Source organism: Pteropus vampyrus, unplaced genomic scaffold (assembly GCF_000151845.1).
Source record: "Pteropus vampyrus isolate Shadow unplaced genomic scaffold, Pvam_2.0 Scaffold49, whole genome shotgun sequence".
NCBI classification, from domain to species: domain Eukaryota; kingdom Metazoa; phylum Chordata; class Mammalia; order Chiroptera; family Pteropodidae; genus Pteropus; species Pteropus vampyrus.
This window is the reverse complement of record NW_011888830.1, coordinates 5706762-5724504: the sequence shown is the minus strand read 5'-3', so window position 1 is coordinate 5724504 and position 17743 is coordinate 5706762. Positions and strand designations below refer to the sequence as shown.

General features: G+C 45.3%; 1 protein-coding gene and 1 non-coding gene across 2 annotated transcripts in view; one reads left to right on the top strand and one right to left on the bottom strand.

The window, feature by feature from the left end:
* The window catches only part of TAF3 (TATA-box binding protein associated factor 3), a 142512-nt gene that overhangs the window by 105937 nt on the left and 18832 nt on the right, over nt 1–17743 (top strand). Inside the window, exons 3-4 of the mRNA XM_011359655.2 lie at nt 5–1830; nt 10631–10713. Coding sequence (XP_011357957.1) covers nt 5–1830; nt 10631–10713 — 1909 coding nt within the window. The remainder of the gene's footprint in view (nt 1–4; nt 1831–10630; nt 10714–17743) is intronic.
* On the bottom strand, nt 7924–8030 carry LOC111739337. The gene has a single exon (XR_002780215.1). It is a non-coding gene; the product is annotated as a U6 spliceosomal RNA (small nuclear RNA).

Here is a 17743-nt window from a genome sequence, read left to right as displayed (position 1 = left end):
CCAGAAGAAGAAGAAGAGCAGGTGCCCACCGATGGGGGGACGTCGGCAGAAGCCATGCAGGTTCCCCTGGAAGCAGACGACGAGCTGGAGGAGGAGGAGATCATCAATGACGAGAATTTCTTGGGTAAGAGACCGTTGGACAGTCCGGAGGCCGAGGAGATGCCCGTGGTGAAGCGGCCACGACTGCTGAACGCCAAGGGGGACGCGCTGGACGCGGTGCTGTCGGAAGCTCGGGAGCCGCTCAGCTCGATCAACACGCAGAAGATCCCCCCGCTGCTGTCTCCCGTCCACGTGCAGGACAGCAGCGACCCCGCGCCCGCGTCACCGGAGCCGCCGATGTTAGCGCCCGTCGCAAAATCACAGCTGCCAGCCGCAAAGCCCTTAGAGACAAAGTCGTTCACGCCGAAGGCAAAGACGAAAACGACGTCTCCGGGACAGAAGTCTAAGTCCCCTAAAACTCCTCAGGCGCCGGCCATGGTCGGAAGTCCCATCCGGTCCCCGAAAACGATGTCCAAAGAAAAGAAATCTCCTGGACGTTCCAAGAGCCCCCGAAGCCCCAAGAGCCCCAAGGCTGTGTCCCATGTCCCCCAAACACCCGTCAGGCCCGAGACGCCAAACAGGACCCTTTCGGCCACAGCAGGCGAGAAGATGAGCAAAGAGGCCCCCGCGGTCACACACGTGCACATCCCCCCGGACCCAGGGAAGCTGAGCACTGAGAATCCGCCCAAAAAGGCCCCGGTCACCGACAAAACCATCGACGACTCCATCGACGCCGTGATCGCCCGGGCCTGTGCCGAGAGGGAGCCGGACCCTTTCGAGTTCTCCTCGGGCTCAGAATCGGAAGGCGACATGTTCACCAGCCCTAAGCGCATCTCGGGGCCGGAATGCATGACTCCCAAGGCCGCCCCCGCCAACACCTTCACTAAGGCGGGGGCCACGCCGCTGCCTCTGGCCAGTGGGACGTCCAGCTCGGATAACTCCTGGACGATGGACGCCTCCATCGACGAGGTCGTACGGAAAGCAAAGATGGGGACGGCACCCGGCGTGCCCCCCAGCTTCCCTTACCTGTCGTCTCCCTCCATCTCCCCTCCCACGCCCGAACCCCTGCACAAGCTGTACGAGGAGCGGGCCAAACCGCCATCCTCGGCGGACGTCAAAAAGAAGTTGAAAAAGGAACTGAAGACGAAAATGAAGAAGAAAGAGAAGCAGAGAGACAGGGAGAGGGAGAGAGACAAAGGCAAGGACAGGAGTAAGGAGAAGGAGAAAGGGAAAGAGAAGGAGAAGGACAAGGAAGCCAGCAAGGAGACCAAGTCCCCGTGGAAGGAGCTCCTGCGGGAGGACGAGTCGGACCCCTACAAGTTCAAAATCAGAGAATTCGAGGACGTCGACTCCAAAGTGCGGCTGAAAGACGGGCTCGTGAGGAAGGACAAGGAGAAGCATAAAGATAAGAAGAAAGATAGAGAGAAGGGCAAGAAGGAGAAAGAGAAGCGAGACAGGGACAAGGTCAAAGAGAAGGGTCGCGAGGACAAGGGGAAAGCGCCACCAGCCCCCCTGGTGCTGCCACCCAAGGACGTGGCCCTGCCCCTGTTCAGCCCCGTCCCGGCCGCCAGGGGCCCGGCCCTGCTGCCCTCCCTGTCGCCCATGCTGCCCGAAAAGCTGTTTGAAGAAAAAGAGAAACCTAAGGACAAAGAAAGGAAAAAGGACAAAAAGGAGAAGAAGAAAAAGAAAGAGAAGGAGAAGGAAAAGGAGAAGAAAGAGAAGGAGAGAGAGAAAGAGAAGAGAGAGAGAGAGAAGAGAGAGCGAGAGAAGGAGAAACACAAGCACGAAAAAGTAAGCACTTGCCTGTTTCCAGCACGACCCAAACACGGTCCCAGTGACGATGAAAAATGCAGGTGACACGGCCAGCAGTCATGTCCGTGTTTTGGATGCAGGTCACCCATGTCACTGGAAACGTGTTGGTAATGGGGTTACAAAATTTAACTTTAATTGTAAAACTTACAGACTTGTAATTAAGCCCCTTATACACTAGAAAGCGTTAAAAATTTAAGAGGATTCGAATCAGACCATCAGCTCTCTATTAACCATACTAATCTCTGGCAGGTTAAAGAGATCGGTAATCTTAAACCGTGAATGATACTTTTGTAAGGATCGAGTCTACTACATACCGTTTTGTACCCAAATACTAGATACCCAAAGAGGACAGCATTCATTTTTCCAAGAGCATGCAGGACCACGGCACTATTTTAAGTTAGTTAGCAAGACCCCGGGTCCTTCCTTGCTTGCTGATTTTCTTCTGAGTGAGCCATTTTTGCCAATATTTAAGGTCATGGTGTCTGCTACGATCTGTGGCATCCCTCGCCCTTCTGCGTTCTGCTTTGGTAAGCTTAGGACCTGTTTCCGAGTCTCCGGGCTGATCTGCAGCCCGGGTCGGGGGAGGAAAGCGACCGCGAACGCCTTACGCTGCGGGTCAGGCGGGCTTGGCGGAGCACAGTGCAGAAACCAGTAGCCATCCCGCGGTCCCGTGGGAGCTCGGCCGCCATCCTTCGGGCGTGCGAGGCGTGGCCTCTGCTTTCACGGCCTGGCTCTTTAGTCCGAGTTCTTTGGATTCCTAGCAGTAGACTGGTTGATTCGAAATTCTCTTTTAAACTTTCTTCAGAAGTTTCCAGGAACTCCCGCTAGCAGACGTACAGTTAGGTCCTCAGACATCTTTTCTTGCCTTCTAGAGGCTGTCCTCTTTGAGGCTAGCTACAAAACAATACACAGTCATTTTTCTCACTTGATAAAATACTATCTATTTGACCTACCACAGATCTATTATCAATACTTTGGCAATATTTTTCATTTCAAACTTAGAAGAACTCGTCGGGCTGGCCAGAAGTGACGGCAACCCTCACATTTTTCTGCCTAACTTTAGTAAATAGCCCTTGGGTATTCTAAAATATGAAGAAGTAGAATAAAACTCTGATTAAGAACCGAACGTGGGCAAGTTAACAAGACACAGAAATCCAACTCTTATTGCTATTTTAAAAGTCATTTCATCACCTATGTAGTACCTGGCACTTCCACATACCTTATTTTCTTCTAACACACCTGGGACATAGGTCCAGCAGGTACTGTTATCACCATTGACCGATGAGAAACTGAGCCAGAGTGACTTGTCCAAGCCAAGGTCACACAGGCGGCCAGAGCCAGGTCGCGTGCACACAGATGTCCTTCCTGTTTCAGAGACCTTGCCTGGCCGCAATCAGTCACTTACCCATCATATACCTAGCAACCTGGCGCCCGAGCCTCCAGCCAACCAAACAGGTACTGTTGCTTCCGGCACCGTCTCAGCTTCGGAAGTCAGTGGGGCCGTCGTGAATCCGAGTAAGCCAGTCAGGTTAGATCTGCGGCAGCAGCCCATGCCTGCTCCACATCTGTCTGGCCGTGAGAAGGCAAAGTTCCTCTGATCACCCTCGCTGGAGGCAAAGGCTCGGTTCCAAGTGACACATTTCACTCACAGAAGCCTTCAAGGCCTTGTGTCAGTTTTGATTGGCTATGGAGCAGGTCAGTGACAAAAAATAAATACTTAAAAAGTCAGCTATCGTATAAGGTCTTAAAAAAAAAAATAAACAGTATTGTCCCTAGAGTTAAACCTGAGTTCAAATCCTGACTTTTTTGAGCTGCGTGAAGTCGGGCAAGTTAGTTCTGTGAGGAGCAAATGAGATAACCGCCGAGACGCGCTGAGCGCTGTGTCTGGCACGTAAGCAAACGCTCCGTAAACAGAGGTGACGGTGATGCTGGTGGCGAGTGTTGTTATTCCACTCCGAGCCAACCCCTGGAAGCTAGAAACCCAGAGTTTTTACACCGTCGACGGTACGAGCTAACGTATGTGCGACAGGGCAGGTCAGCGTGGTCACGGTGTTCAAAAATTATTTCTGCTCCTTGGGCACTCTTTTAAATTTCAGTGCTTTATGCAGTTAGGAAAAGACATAGCCAGGGCAGCCCATGGAAACGCCATCGACAAGGAGTAGAAACTGAGGCGTTAACTTGAACACTGACTGTTTTCTAACCCCACTGAATCCCCCCAAGTCTCAAGCCATGTGAGCGAACGGAAGCAATGCCAAAGCTGGTGTGCTCCATGCTCTAAGAAACCCCTTCCTGACCACAGAAGAAAGACAGCAAGGGTCAAGGGCAGATCAAGGTGAGGCCTATGTGAGTCGCCCCAGAAAGTGTCTTTGTTCACGATCTCGTCCTTCCCCCTCGTCCCGGCCAGCTCACAGGAGCAGTTCTCTGACACTGACCCAGAGCAGCAAGCGAGGGTGTCGTCATAATACAAGAAAGTAACCTCCCCATAGCTCTTCTACCTACCTGTGGAGTTTTTACCTGTCACATCCACATTTACCAGTACAAGCACCAACAACGGTACCGTTTATTAAACGGGGATCTGCATAGTGAGAAGGGGCCTGGAGCTTTGGAATCCAGCAGAAGAGCCAGGACAAGCTTTTTCATTTCTTTACTCCCCAGGTACTTCATCTTTAAAGTAGGAATATGATAATCACACTTTTTTTTTAAAACAGCAGAACAGTAAGAGTTAACATTTATCGAGTGATCACTATATGCTAAACACTATAAGTTTACGTCCTTACCACAACTCTGTAAGGTAGTTACTGTAATTATTATCACTTTAAGATGAGAAATTGGGCCTTAGAGAGATTAACAAACCCACACAAGATCACATACTTAGGTAGGGGCTGAACGGGAGGCGCAGTCCAGCCCAGGCCATCGGATGCCGTAACCGGCCTCGCTAACCACTGCGCTCTGCTGCATTGAATTTGAAATGGGCCGAGCGAAGCGGCGTGCGCAGGCGCCTGGTTGAGTGACGCGCCATCAGAAGCAAACTCGTTTTCCCAGTCGTGGTTGTAATGCAGAGGACGGCGACTTACGCACAGGCTGGTAGTTAATATCACACATGAGCCAGGGCCGGGAGTCTGGGCTCTCCCTCTTTAAAACAGAACCGAACCGACTTTATCTGGAGAACAGTAAGAGCAATGATGTCGACGCGTGACACACCCAGCAGTAACTTTCAGAGCAGTTTAAAAACTTTGTGTTTGTGTCGGTGCATGTATCGTGTGACTTAATTTATTAGCCGTGGATCTTTGAGGTTTAGATGAAAGGTTACAGGACTGCGTTAATTAAAATTTAGTATTTTAAGTGTTTTTTAGGAGGGTGGAGGAGGATCACTGTTAAAGAGAACGTCTCATTTATGTTAATGGAATTGAACAGTTTTACAGATAGCCTTATGTAGGAGATGAGCCCAAATCCATCAGTAAAACTTAGAAACATGTTTTTATGCTCTTACTGGAATGTGATCTAAGATGCCATCCTAGAGTTTCACCCCCAAAACGATGACGTCAGTAGAGAAAGAGGCCCCGCGCCGGCCCACGGAGGGCATGGGCTTCAGCAGTCAGACAATGTGGATCTAAACTCAGCTCATCCACCAGCCTCGCCTGACTGCCGGCCCTCTCTCCCTCCCTCTGCCTCCTTCCTCCCATTCAGGACTAGGGAAGACAGCGACACAGCACTGTGGGTCACCTCTACCTTCTCTAACAATGTTGTGGCTTAACAGGCCTTCTCTGCAGCCCTTTCATAGAAAACAAGATTAGTTTGTGTCATTTAAGACTAGTAGATGACTGTGACAATTCCAGATTTTCGTACAGCTAATGAACATCGATAGTCAACTCGTAGAGGACTGAGATTTGCTCGTAATGGACAGCTCCTCAGTTCTATAAAGGATTTCCCAAGTTATTATCCTACCTACTGATGAGTCGTTTTATTTGAGCTAACGTCAGCTTTTGCATGAACTAACCCAGATAGTGACGCTGGCAGCCATCATTTACTGAGTACGTACAGTTGGTACTTGCCAGACCTGGCCAGAATTCGATTAATTAATCCCCCCAACGGCTCCGAGGGTTTGGTACTGTCGCTGCTGCTTTGCCGTTGAGGACAACGGAAAGGTCAGGGAACTTGCAGCTGGCGAGTGAAGAGCCACAGCTCGCCCCGGGTCTGTCCGAACAAAGCCTGCGTTCTCTGTTACCAGACAGCCTCCTCAGGCCATCTCCTCCGATGGAAGCCGATGACAGGGACAGGCACAGTTTCATCCTCTCGAGCAAGGTGACGTCATGATCTAGAAAAGTTTAGTCCCTGAAGAGACCTCAGAGAGCTCCTGTTCATCTGCTGTATCTGAAGGGACAGGCAGTGGAGGGCCTCGAAGCTTCTGTGGCTTCAGTAATGAACAGTTACAGTGTCGAACATTTCCTCAGTCTATCCCCAAATCCTCAGCATTTGCCCCCCAAAATAGTCTTTTATTGCACTTAAACAGTTTGCTCTTTAGAGAATGATAGTCTTACTGCCACGTGCCTGTAACAAAAGGTTCTCATCATCTTCCCTTCTGTTCGTTTATCTGTTTGTTTATTTATTTGTTTTAGTTAAACGTTTATATAATTTATTCCCTGCTCTTTAAAGTAACATCTCATTTCCAGTCTTAACTGCTCTCATAATTAACTAGTGAAATGAAGGGTTTTCGGTAAATAAAATAACCCAGTAAAAAGAGAGAAATATTCCTTTCCTGTTTCTTATTACTGTCTGTTCCAAGAGGAAACCAGTAACTGATGTTTAAATGAGCACATCTGAATTTATAGACGTTCACCAAAGGCCATCCCCAAGTCTTCATGTGAGTGAACACCGAGCGCTTAACTAAAGCCTGACTCTTCTCTTGTCCTTGCTGGATTCTACTTGTCCTATGTGACCACAGCGTAGGCCACCTTCTCTTTGACCATCCTTTTAATATTTTAAATAGTGTATCAGTGTTTACTTAGACTATGTTTCTACGTGGAAATAATGTAAAGACCTCGACCGCTAAGAAAGACAGTAAGATGGTTACCAGTTGTCATAGTTCAACATCCAGGTCGTTAGGTAATTAAATTTGGCTTTTCATCCCCACTATTTGTGGATATTTTTCCGACATACTAGCATAGACAGGAATCTGAACTAGTGCTGGCTGAACTGGCTGCTACCCTACCTAGCACACATACATGGGGCTTTTTTAATGAAAGAAGTTTAACATTAAGAAAAAATAGAAAATAAAAACTTGGCCAGATTATATTGACAAAGCTGCCCATTACCTTTGCAGAAAGTCCCTGTCAGAAGATAAACTTTAAAGCTGGAATGCATGAAAGAGTTCCAAGATAGAATTTAAATTTAAACTGATTCTTTATAGATAAGCTTTTTAAAAATCCACCTCTTTGCTTCAAGTCAGGATTTTAAAAATAAATTTCCCCTTTAAATCTCTTGAGCGATTTTCATTTTTTGCAAGGCCGCACTGCTGGTGTCCTGGAAAAATGGAGAGTTAGAGCTTTATCAGTTGGTGCCCTGAGGTATGTGGCAAAGAAGCTAAATCCTTGAAGATTAGCAAAAAAAATGCAGCACATGGCAATAAGGGGCTTATATGACTACTAGTATTAGTTCAGGTGAAAGAAGTATTGCTTATACATAAAACTGGACAAATCCACTGACAATGTATTTTTAGTTAGCCACAAAGGAGTCTAACATTACTGGACTTTGCCTCTTCGGAGAATCGGGACGTGGTAATCCACTGTAAATGCTCTCCCGCGCGCCCCAGTTCTCAGCAACCCTCCAAAGCCCTCTTCTTTTATTTTAACCCTTAGAGGCCCACGCCGTCCCCAGGTCTTGGCTTCACGCCATTCAAAGATGGCGTTAGTCGTACTGTTTAAGCGATTGAAGTAATTGTCATTTCGTTTGTTGATTTCTGGGAAATTGGTTTAGGATTGTAGGAAACGTCTCTTTACCTTGGTAGGCATTTGCACAAAGTTAGCGTAAACAAGAGTCTGGTGAGGAATTTCTGTTATTTTTTAATTATTGTTTTAAGATATGGAATGCTTCACGAATTTGCGTGGCATCTCTGCGCTGGGGCCATGCTAATCTTCTGCGTATTGTTCCAATTTTAGTACACGTGCTGCCGAAGCAAGCACAGAAATCTTTATTTAGAAATTGTACTTTCTCTATCTGCGTTATTAGCATTGTTATTAACCTTTTTCAACACTTGCTGGATTTTTGTCTTTAAGTTAAATCTGATTTAGCTTCTTTAAGAACGAAATGAAGGCACTTGAGTATCTTAGGTAGGGTGACCGGATGTCCTGGTTTGTCCAGGACAGTCCAGCTTGCACCGGTCATGTGCTGTGGATAACTCTGCCCGCCTTCACTCTCAGAGGCATCGCTGTTTGGACTGTGTGGTCATCTTCATTACAGGTAAAACTTCGAGCTGAGGTAACAGGCTCTAAATCATTCAGTAACTCAACAGGTTTACTAAATAGCTCTTGTCTTCAGATTACATTTGTACCATTTTTAATTTGACTTATAAGAAGTATCTCTATTATTCTTATTTTTTACATGTGGCATCATTTAACATTTTTTTATGATGGGTCATAAATAGACCGTGTCTTGATTCTTTTGCCCCGCCAAGCCATTTAAGACAGCATCGAAAAGCCAGGCAGTTTAGTTGAGGGGAAGTGAGGTCAAAGTTAATCTCACTTTCCACATAAACTAGTTAGCCTTCCATGGAGAAAAAAAATATTTTACCACCAACCTTAGCCATCTCACAAGTCTATGTCAGTCATCGTAAAAGACGCTGCAGACAAAGTGGACAGCTTTATGCGAGACCTCAGCATTGAGGTGTGGCAGAGTCACCTCACTTATTGTACAGGGGTCTTGCTCTGACCCCACCCCACGGACTCTTGATCCCCTAAGGGTTCAAGGAAAATGGCTGGGCTATACCATCCAAAGACCTAGGCAGATGAAGGGGCCATCCGCCTCCCCCCCAGAAAAGGTGGTACCATGGAGAGGGGCAGGTCTTTGGGGAAGCTGGGAGTTAAAGGTGTGATGAGGTGAAGCACCATTCAGCTCTGTGGTTGAAAATGCTCCGTCAGCAACATTAGGTTTCAGTCTTAGGCTCCCTCAGTGCCAGCCTAGGGGAGAGTCTGGAGACACGGCGTATTTAAGGCTTACAGTGAAAACCACGGACAGGGATGGATCACTGAAGAAACTGGGGGATGACAGGAAGAGAGGACCAAATAAGGTCAGGCACAAGCAGAGGGCTTTGTAAGAGAGGAGGAGGAGGGAGGAGACCTACCCTGGAGAAACGTCCTGGGACGTGAGGGACGTTAGGAAGTAAGTGGCGTCCAGAGCGAGTGGGCTCGGCGGCGTGGCTGGGCTGAGAGTAGATTGGAGCGGGTTGAGGAATCCGTGGAAAGCTAGAGACTGAAGAAAAGACAATTTAAGGAAAAGATGAAGTCAAGCACTTGTAAAAGCTATATGAAAATGTTGAATGGGACTGAGGTCGAAAACGCAGAAACGAACAGGCTCATCGATGGGGGAAGGTGTGTTAGCACACCGCGGAGGTGGGCCCTAGTGAGGTCGGGGACACGAGTTTGTGGGGGCTTGACAGTTCCCCTAGCGGTCCAGGCCATAGATCTTGATGTAACAACATTAAAATTAAACTTTAAAAGAGGATAGGTAAAAATTTATGAAAAAAGAGTAGATTTGCTCAATGTGCAACATATAAGTCATATGATATAATATATTGGGTATTGTTATATATTCATTCTCCTTTAAAACCACCAGTCTGTTTCATTACGATTTAATTCTTAAGCTCGAAATGTATCATCAGTAGTTTGCTGGTGGATGTCACAGTGACGAGCAGTGTGTCTACAGTACTACCCGAGACCCAGGCGGTCACCATCTGGCAGTGCCCGGCACAGTCCCACTCAACAAAGAGCCGCCCCACCAAAAATGGGACTAAATCCCCTGTTGCAAAACTGTGATATAGAGGATAATGTTTTTTCAGTCTGTTCATTCCACGTATTTGTTACTCCATAGGGTCTTCACCCAAATGGAAAGGGCCCCTCTGACACTGTGCTTAATCGTGTCCCCCCCTTTCCGACTCTCTGTGACCTTTAACTTCTCCATCAGTCGCTGCCTTCGCCACACATCCTTTCTAAAACGTATTTGGTTTCTTTATAGTATTTCGGATCTTTGTTCTACATGCCAAGGAATTGAGCAGTTTAATGCTATAGTCACACTTGATGTTTCACTCTCTTATATAATGCAGACTTAAGGTGAGTTTACAGTTTTACAAATCCCATAATAGATGCCTTTTATAGCGGAGAGATCACTGTATTTTTTTTTTCTGTTCATGGTAAGTCTGGCAACTACTTCAGCCCTCCACCAGGTGCTCTAGATAACAATTTCTGTTTAAAAAATTCTAACAGTAAAATCTAAGAAATTAACCAAAACTAAGAAAATAGAGAGATGACGACCCCATTGACAGGACGTGATTAAAGTTTGTAGAATTTCTCACGATGCCAGGTAGCCTTCGGTCATTGAGAAGCCAGAGCCCTGCGTGGCCCAGGTTATCTGTGCATCCAGCAAGTCTTCTAGCCGCGTTCGAGGCTTAAACCTGCTTATCAGGTTTGTGGAGATGGGGAAGTAGGAGAAGCAGTAGGAGGTACTTTTGTTGAAAAAAACAAAAAACAAAAAAAAACTGTATTTCACTCTGCTGTCCTAACTTCAACAGATAAAAGTGGAGCCAGCTGTTCCAGCCCCAAGTCCGGTTATCCCCAGATTAACCCTCCGAGTCGGTGCTGGCCAAGACAAGATGTGAGTATGAGCGTGTGAGTTAGAGTGGAGTGGATTGAACTGAACCGTCTCTTCTCTTGCCTGATGGATTCAGAGCTCTCCTTCACCCGGTGTGAAATGCAGGCTCAAGCCTTACTTTGAGAATCCTTCATTTTCAATTCGTATTGCTTTCTTCCGCAGAGTAAATGCATATTGCTTTCTTTAACATGTATGATCTTTTTTTTTCTTTTTTTTTTTTCCTTGTTCTTTCTCTCTTTATTAAGTACGAGCACATAACATTGCTTTTGCCTGGCTTTTACAGTTCTGGTTATCTGAAAAGTAAGTAAGAGATTATGTATTGAAGAGATGAACTGCCGTAGTACACCTCGGCGGGTGTAATGCTGCACCTTCTCAGTATGTATTCCCCGTCACCATCGCAGACACCGAGATTCTCTTCTCGCTCAGATGGCACATGGCTTTATTCTGTATCTATGAAACAAAGCTACTGCCAAAGGCTTCATAAACCAGTACATAATAATAACGGAAATCTTAATTACCTGCTTTTATTTTTAAGAGAGAACTTAAACGTAAACCCCAGGTGTGCTGTTTGTCTTAATTTTTACAACATCATCACATCAGTCCCCACCTTTCTTGAAAGTGAATGAAGTGGCTGTGCTTCTTTATTCATTTCTGGGGTGTGAATTAGGGCCCGCAATGCTCTTTTGTGATCCTAATAAGGATTTTTTTTTTTTGTAAATCACATTGAAGTCTTCCTTTTATTCAAAAATCATACTATATATCATTTCAATGAATTTCACAAGCTAAATGTACAAGTTGACAACCTTATTTTTTTACCAGTAAGCCTGAAAATGGATTAGTTTACATTGCAAACAATCAAATATTCTGTAGAAAATAGGCTTACAAGACAGTTAATTTTCATTCAGTTTTTAACCACAAAAATGAAAATAGGGCCCATGGATTTGTTTAGTAGGTAGAGTAGATAGTGGTTTTGCCGACACTTAGACAGCGTAACAAAAATACTGTAGATTCGGCTCTTTATTAACCAGTTACTCGTATACCTGGTGCCCTCGACCTTACCTACAAAAATTTGAATAAATTTACCCTTATCTCTCTCAACCAGTAGGGGACAGAGGTCGGTCAGCAAGGAGACCCAACCAGAGTAACTGTTCGTACCATCTTCTTGGGAATTCTGGGTTTGGGCTTATGTCTCTAAGGGGAAGATGTTTTTATATGTCAGTCAACAAATACTTTTCTCCTACTAGTTCATGTTTATTTCTGTTTCTCAGTAAGTCACTTAATCTTTACTTCCACACGTGTTTGGCTTGCACGTTCCCTTTGGAGAAATGGGGTTTGTAAAAAGGAGCGGTGATAATAATAGTCATCTCATCCACCCTTAAGCGTCTTTCAGTCATTCTATCAACTTTTTCTTCTCTCAGTAAGTCACTCATACACCTGAGATACCGGTAGTTGTGAGAAATAGATTCCGTTACTGTGGAACAGAAGGTACAGCTTTGGGGGTTGCAGTACCCAGACATTATAGACGAATTGCCCATGAAGTACGTTATCTAGCAGATGAACTTTCAGATATAACTGCCATGTTATATGAGTAATAATCATTCAACCAAAGTCAGACTCGAGGAAATACTTATAATGAACTAAAGAATAAATTCAGTGAAATATACTACATTTTACATTTAAATAAGAGAGGGAAAAGAGGCACACGTCACATAGTAATGCACGTTATGTAACTTGATCAGTACAGAGTTTTTCTTTTTTTAATCTAAATCAGAGGTCAGCAAACCACGGCCCATGGGCCAGGTCCATCCCGCTGCCTGTGTTTGTGTGGAAAAAATGTAAAAAGTAATATTTTATCACACATGAAGTTAAAAGTCTCTTGCGCGCTGCAGCATGAGGGTGCGCGGCTTCCTCCCCACGGTAATAATGGAGAAGAAGCGGCAGATTCATACAGATGTGCCTGTACCCGCTCGGTTTGTGCGCACTTGGGGGGCAGTGATACTCTTTTGAAGTGAAATTAACGAGCAGACTTGGGGTTTGAATAGTCTGGGGAGGGGGTCGTTTACTGCTGAAAAACAGGCAGAGAGAATAGAGTCTTTCAAAATTATAGGAAAAAGAAAAAGCTTTACAGGGTTCAAATTATACCCTCTCGTTGAAAGATCTTTAAGACAATATTTAGTTTCTAAATCTCCTTAAATAAAGACGTTATGTCTTCTGCCCTTGATCCAGGGAAGTGCTGTGAGGTTAGATTATCTCCTCTATTCTCTTATTGTGCCTTGAAGCAAGACAAAGGTACCTTACTTTTGCCTTGATTTAACGTGCCTGGAAATTATATTCTAAAGGGTCTTTGTCGAGTCAGTACCTCCGCCCGATGGTGTTAAAATTCAAGATGACTTTGCAAGGACCTCCGATTCTTTTGCTGTGTCCCCATTAACGGGTATCCAGAGCCCCCTAGTCTGTATTGAAGATGAAACTCAAATACTCACCCTGAAATTTCAGTCTCAACACCTGCGAAGTCTGTTGGAGTCGTATGAATGGGAAGAAACAGCCCATTCAGGTAAATTGCCAACATATAGCCGATCCCGGTCTGACAGTCGGGTGGGTTTCAGCTTGTCCGGAACAGCTGCCTAGAACCATATTGATCAGGATTCCGAGGTCCCCCTTGGACTCAGTGACGAAGGGCAGGGCTAGTGCGGTGGAGGGGCGGCGGCGACACAGTTGTCATGTTGTCATCCACGTCTTCTCTGTTTTCTGAGTTAGTTTATTTTGAGCAAGTACAGGAAGAGTGGGCTAACTTATGGCATTCATTCATTCATTCATTCATTCATTCATTTCTATGAAGAAAATAGAGCAAAGTGAGGTGATGGGTATCTTAGGGCTGTCAGGAACGACATGGCAGCACAGGACCCACAACTTCTAAGTTTAAATGTGTGGCTGTATTTACAAAGCTCAAAATACTGCTAAAAGAGCTTCTCACGAAAAAATAATAATTTTAAATATTGGTAAAGTATTAAGAAAAAACAAATGTACATAAAGATTTGAGGATGAATAATGGCAGTTAGGGGATTAAGTGTTCTCCCCCACTGCCACTTCTCAGATGTCTCTTCAGCACTGTCCCGGCCGGTGCCGGGAGGAGGCTCTGTCCCTTCTGTCATCAGTGCCAGGACGGTCTATGGGGTTACTGTGTTGGAGAAGTCGTCAGCTGCCCTTATGCAGTGGCCTCGCCAGAGGAGGGGTTATTAATTGTGACCCTCCAAACGTCCAATAATGTTCAGTAATGCTGCAGTTGATCAGGTGACACGGAATCGTTAATGATGCCTCTTAGAGAATAGTATTATTGTCAATGACAATTCTGCATTTTCTTTGACCGAGAAGGTCACAATAGTTTCTTGTACAAATTTAACTCTTGCTCCAAGGTACGCAAATTATGCTGAGGTATTTGTCAGTGACCACTTTACAGCTGGCAATTATAATTCTCTTTCTGCTAAAATTCCGATTTTCAATGTTAACATAACATGAATATTATCAGATTTCTTACAATTTCATACCTCACCTGGCAGAGGTGCTGAAAATGTGATGCTTTCCTTTTCCGGTGAGTAATTTAGTTTCTTGTTATAGTTTACAGAGTTCAGCTTATGCTTTGGAGGGGGCTTTTGAATAGTTGGGATTTCTAAATTATTTATATATACTATGAGAATGGGAGCAGAAACTTTGCTCATTAAATTTGAGAAGCATAAGGATTTACTCTTTAAAAACAATATTTATAGGTATTTGCTGTCTTTTTGTGATTCTTCCTTTTTAACAATACACTGGAAATAGAGAAGGATCACGGACAATTACAAAAATAACCACTTAAGATATTTTTAAATAAAGTGTTTTTGTTTTAAAATGTAGCCAGATTTAGCCAAAAGACATTTAACAGCATGAAACGTGTAGTGGTGTTTTAGTGATAAACTCTTTAAAGAAATAATGGCAAATGGTTTTTATCTCACTTTCCAAATTTTCCTTCTATATTTGAAATGTTGATTCGTATATAATTTATTTCCCATCTAAACGAGTTTAGGGTAACTCAAAGAGAACATGTAATTAACTTACTACAAAATAGAAATAGGAAACTCAGACCAAGGAGAGGAAAAAGAAGCAAAGGATTGCACGTCAAATATGATTATGGCTTCCTAGCAGTCAGGGCAAAAAGGGAAACACCTCTTCATTTCTCAGGAGAGAAGGTTTTTCAAGGCACTAAGTTTGAAACTTTATTTCTGAATGGAGCCAGATAGCGGGAGCAGAGTCTTCCACAGCAGCTTTTACAGCAGACGCAAAAGCATTTTTTATTTGACGATTTCTTGCGCCAACCGCCAATCCGGGGGTGCAGCGTGGGAGCCCACTCAGCCAAGAGGACGACCACCGAGAGCCCTCGTCTCTGGCGAAACACTCTTGTTTTCTCGGATTGGTCAGGCCTCTCGGATGCAGGCGGCACAAACCCAGGTCCACCAGCTCACAGAGCAGAGTGAAAGGGTACATTAGGCTTTGGGTGACATGGTGCCAGTGTCGAAAAGTGTCAGTCGGGCTCTGCTTGGCGTCTGTCTCTCCGTCCTGCCTCTCTGTGGTGGCAAAGGTGGCCCGAGTCGCTCGAGGCCGATACGCTTGGTTCTCGGTGCTCGGTGACCCCGGCGAGCAGCATCCGTTCTCCGTCCCCATCACAGACTGCCCCTGGCCAGCCCGTCAGCGCCCCTGTGGTAGGGGACATAGCCCCGTAGGTTCCAGAAGGAAGGAGGACTCTCCTACCAGATTAAGGGATGGAGGGCAGATTTTATTTTATTTTATTTTTTATTAATTTATGTTTTATCATTTTATTTGTTTTATTTTATTTTGGGAAAAGGCAGTCAGATTTTGTGTTTTTATAAAAGTGTGTTGAAGCAGAGCAAAGAAACTTGTTGGTTTTATAAAATGACCCTTTAGAAATATGGTTTAGGACGTTTCAGAGCGTCATCCTGTCACACTTGGAAGGCCTTTTGCTTTTCTGTTCTTAATTTGTTTCTCTTCCGATAAAACTTTTGCTTAAAAAAAAAAAAAAAAAGATTGGAAGGGTCGATAGTTGCGTTTTGCCCTGGTTAACTGACCACTGACACCAAAACAATTCACAGATATTTCGCCTGTATTAGAGCTAAATAACAAGAACAATGACCAAAAACCTTAAGAGTGACTATATTTAGAATTTATGGTAAATGACTTACTTTTAATGCCAGCAAAAGCTGGTAACATTGCAAATGAAATCCTCTAGCCGCTGAACGACTAAAAACACAAGTCGAGGATTATATGTGCCATTCTCACTGCCTTTACAGAATAAAGGCGACAGCCCCAGACCTGCGGGTCCCAGTCTCGCGTCCGGAGGAGGCCGGGAGTCGGGGTTGCTCTGGCTCCCGTCTTCCGCCCTCTTCTGTTTTGCCTCGACTCGCAGTTCTTGACCTCCTTCCGCCACTCTCTCATCTTCACTGACCTAAGATTATGACGGAATCTCCAAGTTTGTTGTCTTCCCCTGGCACATTACAGTGCTGTCAGAAAAACTGGCTTTTACTACATAGTAGAACAAGCGGAAAGATCATAATCAAGGCGCTTCCATCTTCCTTGTAAACAATTACAGCAGTTCGTACGCGGACGCCGCGTTAGAAGACTCAGGAAAATTTACTGGATTCCATTCTAATGCAATTAGAGCTAATTTTGTTCTTTAAATGAATAAAAGGTCAGCTAGTAAATCTAGCTTATCTCGAGCCCAGACTTCAATAAATTGTTTTATTTAATTTGTTGTAAAAGATCTTATCCTTAATGGGTCTAGGTCTTATTAGTTCACTTAGGCTCTAAAATATTTATGACCACCTTTTCAGATATGATTTGAACGATACTTGGAAAGTTTCTCTCTGCAGCGCTATCAAGGCCCCAGATCGCTAATTGAGTGAATATAGGAAGGCACTTAAGATTTGTTATCTGGAAAAAGCTGACGTGAGCTTCCAGAATTTAAATGTTCTTTAACCTGTGACAGGCAGAGATCATTCAGCTATATCGTGGTAACCTTTTGGATATTATCTGACTATAATTTCCCCTAAAGATCAAACTACTCACACTTCTGGTGTTTTAAAAAGAATACGTACGTGCTGAAAACGCTTAGGCTGAGAACCACACGGGGTGTGTAAGTTCCTTGCCTTCTGTTACGTCCTGTCGTTTTATGGGCCGATAGCAGTAGTGAAATGCTTACATAGAGACCCGAGAGTCACAGAGTCTCAGTGTCCCATCACCCCCACCCCCCACTCTGGCCTCAGTAGCTCGGGAGACGGATGTCCCTGCCACCGCGGGGCCTCTGTGATGTAGGAGAGCGCAGCCTTTTCAAAACGTGGGTGTCAAGTCTCAGCACGTGGGTCGAGGGACATGTCACCGTGAGCTGCTGACTCGCCGTGTGTCCCCTGTCTGGGTTCCAGAACTGTGCCTCTCCCCACAGCCGTCCTCAGGCTCCAGGGAGGAGCGCGGTGTCCCTTCTCAGCTTTCAGATCCGCCTTCCTCTTGTGCCCCCCTCCTTCCCCTTCCTGCACCCCCGAACCCCAGAAGTTCTTTCCCTCATCACCTTCCTGCCTCTATCTCCCTCTCCTCCCTCTTTCTCGTGTCTTCCCTTGGGCCTCGTCTTTTCCCATCCAGCCCTTCGCCTTCCCCACGCCTCCTCAGGCGACAGAAAGGCACGTGACTTCCTCTTTCCATTCCAGCTTCTCAAAACTTGCTGTTATATGGACTTTCCTCCAGTTTTTCATCCCTAAGCCCACCGTCTTCTAGTTTCTGCTCTAGAAACTTCTGAAGCTTCTCTCCGAGGCCCTGAAATGCACCCACCGGCCACGCTCGGCCCTGGAAAGGGTCTCCTCTCTGCTGTCTAGACGTGTGGTTCCAGTTCTGTTCTTCATTTTTCCTGATACTTCACTCGTCTGATGCTCTCTTAGCCGTCCTTCTGTTTTTCTTTTATGGCCTTCTTTTTCTTTCTCTTCCTGTCCTCCTCAGC